We start from the raw sequence: 6,000 nt of genomic DNA, 5'->3' as shown, positions 1-6,000 counted from the left end.
TATAAAGAAACACAAGTCGTCGTTAACAACAGGGTGATATTGTGAAGACCGTTGCCATCCAAAAAGCTTTAATTAGAGCTGTGATGAAACATAAGATACACAGACAAACGTTTACAGAATTTTCTACTAAATTAAGCAAAACATTTATTGATTTACATTTACTACATTTATTTTGATTTATAGTGTAAACCTGCACTAAAACGACTCTAACATACAACCCACAGTTGTTCTGGGGCCGTTTCTACTGTGGAGCTGTTGTAAACTTTTCCCCAGGTTGGAATGCATTAGAAAGAAGTGTCTGGATAAAACTGGTTAAACGTAACTCTTTCTTATTTTCTAATAAAACAATTCTAGCAGCTTAGTCTAAATTACAGAACAAAGATCCAAAAGTCCAAGCTTAGCCAGACACAAAATATAACAGCACTGACCACCAACACATGTCCTTTATATAGCAGGAGGTAAAATGAGTTTCTTACACCTGTACTTGTCAGATATGACAAAGTAACAGTAGCCAAACGGTTGACGGAGGCCTCTGTCTCAAGCTGCACTGTTGGAGCAGCTTCCACAACCTTTAGTAGAAGATGAGGCGTGAAATGAAGCTCAGAAAAGCAGGTTGACATCCATATCCTCTGTGGAGAGAATAAAACAAATACATGGAATTTAAAGTGTAATAATGGAAAATTGGATTTGCATACAAACATACCAATTTCTCTTTCTCTAACTCCATGTGAAATCATCAAGTTCATGTTTATAAAGTATAAAAGGTATATTATATTATCAATGTATTATAAAGGATAAAGTGTTGAAACATCTCTTGGAACTTCCTCTTAAATTCAGTGAACAGCCTTGTATTTGTTACATATCTGAGTTATCAGTGTTTGTGTCTGTGTCTGTGCTGCTGCTCTCACCGTTCTTGATTCCAAAACAGGAAGTCCACTCCTTAAAGGACACCTGCTTGTCCTTATCAGCGTCACATTCCTGGAAGAAGCGAGAGGTGCAGTGCTCCATTGGTACCAGAGGGACCCTCAGTGGGGCCAGCTCTGAGTGGGACAACAACCTGCGCAGAATGGACCACCATCAAAATATAAAAGAGCATTTTATGTGAATCCGATGTGTATGCATTATAATCAAGAAAACAAAAAGAAGGGGTCCGCGACACCATATGGCTCCAGTGCAAAAAAATGTATTAAATACTCAAAGTTTTTTGCACTGGAGCCATATGGTGTTGCGGACCCCTTCTTTTTGTTTTCATGCTTTGCTTGTGTTGGTCCAGCACCCACCCGACATGGGTTTTTTGGATGTGCGTGCTGTTTTTTTATTTCTGCTTTATGCATTATAATCAGACAAGCATGTCTCCTGCTCTATTCCCTACTTAACTCATCCTTGACTCTGACTAGATTTGTGCAACACTCTCTAAGTTTGTATTTTCCTCCCACTCCCCTATCTACAAGACCTTGGTTACCCTAACAAAACAGAGGAGAGATATGTCTCTGGATGTTCATTATTAGTCATAACAGCATCAAAACAATTACTCCCTGTATAACACAGCGGAGGTCACTGTGCTCCAGGAAAACAGGTGAGGTTAATGAAAACAAGATGAACACTGGGATGAAAAAAAATCTCATCCACAAATTATACTCAGGAGTTTCACCTCAAAGGTTGGTGTCACCACATATCTGCTGAGTTTTTATTTATTTATTTATTTTTCTTAATTTTAGCACTATAAAGGTCATGAATAAAGAGGTTACTAATCCCACCAGCCACTACAATTATTGTAATACGTTTCTCTGTCTCATTAACACGTCAGATGTGTAATATTTTGATATATTACATTATAATTAAATTATGCATATATTTCTCCTTGAGATATAAAATGTATGGTTCACTAGATAAAACTGCAAATACAGTCAAAGAAGAAGACGTTAAACCTGTCTGAAGGGTGTTGGTCCAGTTGAGCAAACTGCCAGTGCACAGGGTAAATGTACATGTTGTAGTTCTTCTCAAAGTCTTGTGCCAGAAGCTCAACAGAGTGATCACCAGCATGAAGACGTCGCTCACTCTCAAAGATTTTCTTCACCTACAGAACATCCCAAATTAGATTTGTTATTTGGAGTAACCAACTGATTTGATACAAATAAAACAACAGAAATGAGTATAGTATTCATTTAACGTCTATGAAGACTGAAGCAGAAAGAGAAACAGCACTGTGTCTTACTCTAAAACGCTGTTTTGGAGTGAGGAAGCCTGGGGTCATGGAGTCATGCTCATAGAGCTGCAGCAGCACATTTTTCAGCCAATCCCTCATTCGCAGAGGAAACTGGACCAGCTCAGTGTCCACGCATGTAGGTATCACTGAGAGACAGAAGAGCATGGACAGAGAAGGAGCAAGGTCAAATTGTTTTCTCTTGCACCATAAATTGCTTTAAACATTATAAAATGCCAAAACTGCCAGTGTGTAGAGTGGTTAACACTCACATTTGCATGGGCCTGTGTAGTCCAGATGAAGTCTGTGGCCTTTCTTGGTGCCCTCCAGGTTGCATTTGGTAGCAAAGAGTTCACACGATGTGTCGTATGTTTTGTTGTCTGTCCCACAAACCTAATTTTGATGTTATTTTGACAATTAAATGCAAAACAGTGACAAAACCTTCCAGATCAGCCATGATGAACAGTTTACTCGTACTCACGTGATCAAACTCAGTCACACTGGGAGGACACTGTGACGGTTCTTGACACACACAGCCTGGTTTATTGTCAGCATCAAGTTTACATGTTTTCCCACGCTTGCAGCGGAAATCATCACATGGGTCTAAGAAGAAAAAAACAAAGCCTGTAATAACCTTTAAGCTACACTTCATCTGAATTTTTTAAAGCCAGGGTTATAAATCATCTGTTGCCCGGCTGCTCTCGTTTTATGTCAGTGTGAGGACATGAAGGCAACAACCACATCATGCCCTACATTCCTCTGTCGTTTGAGTTTGTACAGTGATTAAATTCGACTTGATCTCTCTTATTCACTCCTTAAGCCTGCAGAGCTCTGTTTTGGTTGTGACCGTAGCACTATTCATGTGGAAGTTTTAGCAAAATGACCCAGTCAGCAGATTCCCGTTTGAGACTGTTGGGATAGTGAATTAGTTGAGAATAGTGAACGGCACAGCTAATGAATCAACCAACCAGCAGGCGCTTCTGGGTGATGTATGCTTCCACCAAGAGAGGGCCTGGAGCTGGGGTAGAGATCCACCGTGGCTCTTATCTGAACTGGATTCATTCCAACCAAAGGACCCTGGAAAAGTGACACGGGCGTGAATGACATTGGGAAGTACAGACTATGCTTTGTAAATAAAACATGTGTGCAAATGATGTATAATTTACCCATTTTCCTGCCCTTCTCCTCTTTGCCTTGTGCACTGTGTTGTCGACGCTGCTGCTCTCAGACTCCTGAGGCTCCTGTTGGCTCAGCTCTTGTCCAGATTGTGTTTCCTCTCTCGGTGGGGAGTGCTTCCTTGACCTCTGGTTCTTCTTCTGCTTCCTTGTCTTTCCCTTGCTGTGGCTTCCACTGTTGTTCTTACTTTTCTCCTCCTCCTTCCCACCTTGTCGGGACCCCGATTCAAGCTCCCCACTGGTCCTTGGTTCTTGAGGGTCCACATCCTGATCCATCTCTTTAGATTTAGCTTCTGAATCTTTGTTGTTTTTATCTTCTTGCAGCCTGTCACGATCAGACAGCTCCTGACTGTCTGCTGCCTCAGTGTTTTGCATGTCGTGGTCATAGTCCTCGTCTTTGGTGGGGAGATCTGCTTTGGAAAGAGGCTGGTCGTCATTGGTGTGGGGTTTTAGCTTGGCTGAAATCATCTGAAGCGGTTGTAAGATGCCACTATCAGCAGCGTAGTCGAGATCCACTGGGATCTCTGACTCTGTGCTGCCTTCTGTTTCCTCCAGCAGTGCAACTTGCTCTTCTTTGGCAGTCATTTTGGCAGCAGATTCTTCCTTCTTGGCCTTATGGGACATCTTCTCCACCACCTCCTCTACTTTATCTTCCACACTCTCCTCCAGCATCTCTCCCTCTTCTTTCAAATCGTGATCCAATTCCAAGTTGTCCTCCAACTTCTTTTCCTCCACCTCAGCTTCATCATCCTCACTGATCTCACCAGCTTCACTGGACTCTACCTTGACTTTGTCCAACGCAACTTCTTCTTCTTCTTCTTCTTCCAGGTCTCTTTCTTCCACTTCTTCCTCCTCTGCCTCCTTCTTCAACAGGTCGACCAGCTCCTCCTCACTCAGCAGGACTGCAGTGCTTTTATCTCTCCTTTCAGCCACCGCAATCCCTCCGTCCTCCTTGTTAGCATTAGCATTACCCTCAGAGCTCAGCTCTTCATCTTCCTGCTCCTGGCTGCTGGCTTCAAGCGAGACCAAAGTGGGTGAAACCTGTGGCTTGTTGGCCTCCTCTGTGATAACATCCTGAACCAACAGAGAGAAAAGACAGTATGAAATGATCAAATACAAATGAAACATCTAAAAAAATGTTTTAAAATAAAGTCACGTCTTACCTTTTCTTTGGCTGTGTGTGAAGTCTTGCGCAATCCATGATGTTTTCCATGAGGTTTACTTTTAACCTGGACACCACAGGAATTGTTAACAATCATCACCTGTTTAATTAAGTTGCCAAAACTGCAATAAAATACATAATAATAGGAGCTTTGCTACTCACAGACAGGGCAAGTGTTGCTGCCAGTAAGCAAAGGAAAACCAAGCAGGCCCTCATACCTGAAACATTGAAATCAATACTTAAAGTAGGCTGGTCAGAAATGGAAATTGATTGAATGTAGTTTATGTTATTGTGAAGCACTACAGAACTGAATATCTAAAGGGAAAAAGCACAATAGTAAACAATCAATACATTATCTCTCGACTTCTAACTGGTCACAGCAAAGATGTGAAAAGTTAAAACACATGAGTGCATCTGTATGCTGCCAGCACGTTCACGACGAGCCGAGCTGCCGAATTGGTCTCCGCTGTTGTCACGGCAACAGTCCTGTGAGATGCGCCTCTCTCTCAAAAGTCACATTCAGAGCTAAAGTAAACATCAGAAGCTACCAGACTGGAAAAAGTTGACTAAGTCCACAAACTTTTTGTCTCTGTGGACGGAAACAAAACAGACATTACAGGGCCTGTCCAGGGGAACAATAGCCCCCTGGTTCAGCCCAAATACCCCAGGAGGGGTGCATGCAGGAAAACTCACTAAGGGCAATAAACTTTGATTTAATTTCATCTGATAATTATGAGACGATGTTGCAAAATCCATACAAATACTTTTCATTGTTAATGCACTACCCAGGTTACATGACAGTCTTCAATGTAACTACACAATTTAAACAGATTTATTTGAGGTTATTTTAAAATTCCATTAAATATTTCCATAAAAATGACAAAGGTAGATAAAAAAACTTAAATTTTCCTTTACTTGACATTACTATGATATACACTATCTCTGTATTAAAAATAACCCACATATCACTGTTACTTCAGAGCATTAAAGCAAAAACATCATCATCTTTAAAGAAGCCCAACAGTAAAACCAAAGCAGGAGATGCTGCATGGACCATAAAACAATTTAAACTGCAACTTAAATTGGTTGATAAGATATCAGAAACACACACATACACCTCCACAGGTCCAAACTATACAAAAGTCTCAGTAATTGGGATATTTACCTGAGGTTGGCAGTTGCAAGAGAAAGAAAAATCCAGCACAAACACCAGTCTGTGCCTGTGGTGAACCTGTGAAGATGTCCTTTTGTATTCAAGACAGCGCTCACACTGTCCACACAAACTGGCATGCTGCACACACACACACACACACGCACACACACACACACACACACACACACACACACACACACACACACACACGCACACACACACACACACACACGCACACACACGCACACACAGGCACACACACACACACACACAGAGTTGTTTTTCTAACTCAGGGAGGGTCTTCATG

General features: G+C 41.6%; 1 protein-coding gene across 1 annotated transcript; it reads right to left on the bottom strand.

Moving 5' to 3' along the window:
* Positions 1-600: 600 nt before the first annotated feature.
* sparcl1 (SPARC-like 1) lies at positions 601-4,756 on the bottom strand (the record flags this gene model as incomplete). The annotated part of the gene is made up of 10 exons (XM_083977061.1): positions 601-629; positions 909-1,057; positions 1,929-2,077; positions 2,216-2,352; positions 2,476-2,596; positions 2,685-2,806; positions 3,172-3,280; positions 3,370-4,452; positions 4,542-4,607; positions 4,703-4,756. The coding sequence occupies 10 exons, from the start codon at positions 4,754-4,756 to the stop codon at positions 601-603; spliced, it is 2,019 nt and encodes a 672-aa protein (XP_083833187.1).
* Positions 4,757-6,000: the final 1,244 nt, after the last annotated feature.

This window comes from Trachurus trachurus (assembly GCF_905171665.1).
Source record: "Trachurus trachurus genome assembly, chromosome: 1".
In the NCBI taxonomy this organism is placed as follows: Eukaryota; Metazoa; Chordata; class Actinopteri; order Carangiformes; family Carangidae; genus Trachurus; species Trachurus trachurus.
The sequence above is the reverse complement of the archived record's forward strand: the minus strand, read 5'-3'. Positions and strand labels throughout refer to the sequence as shown.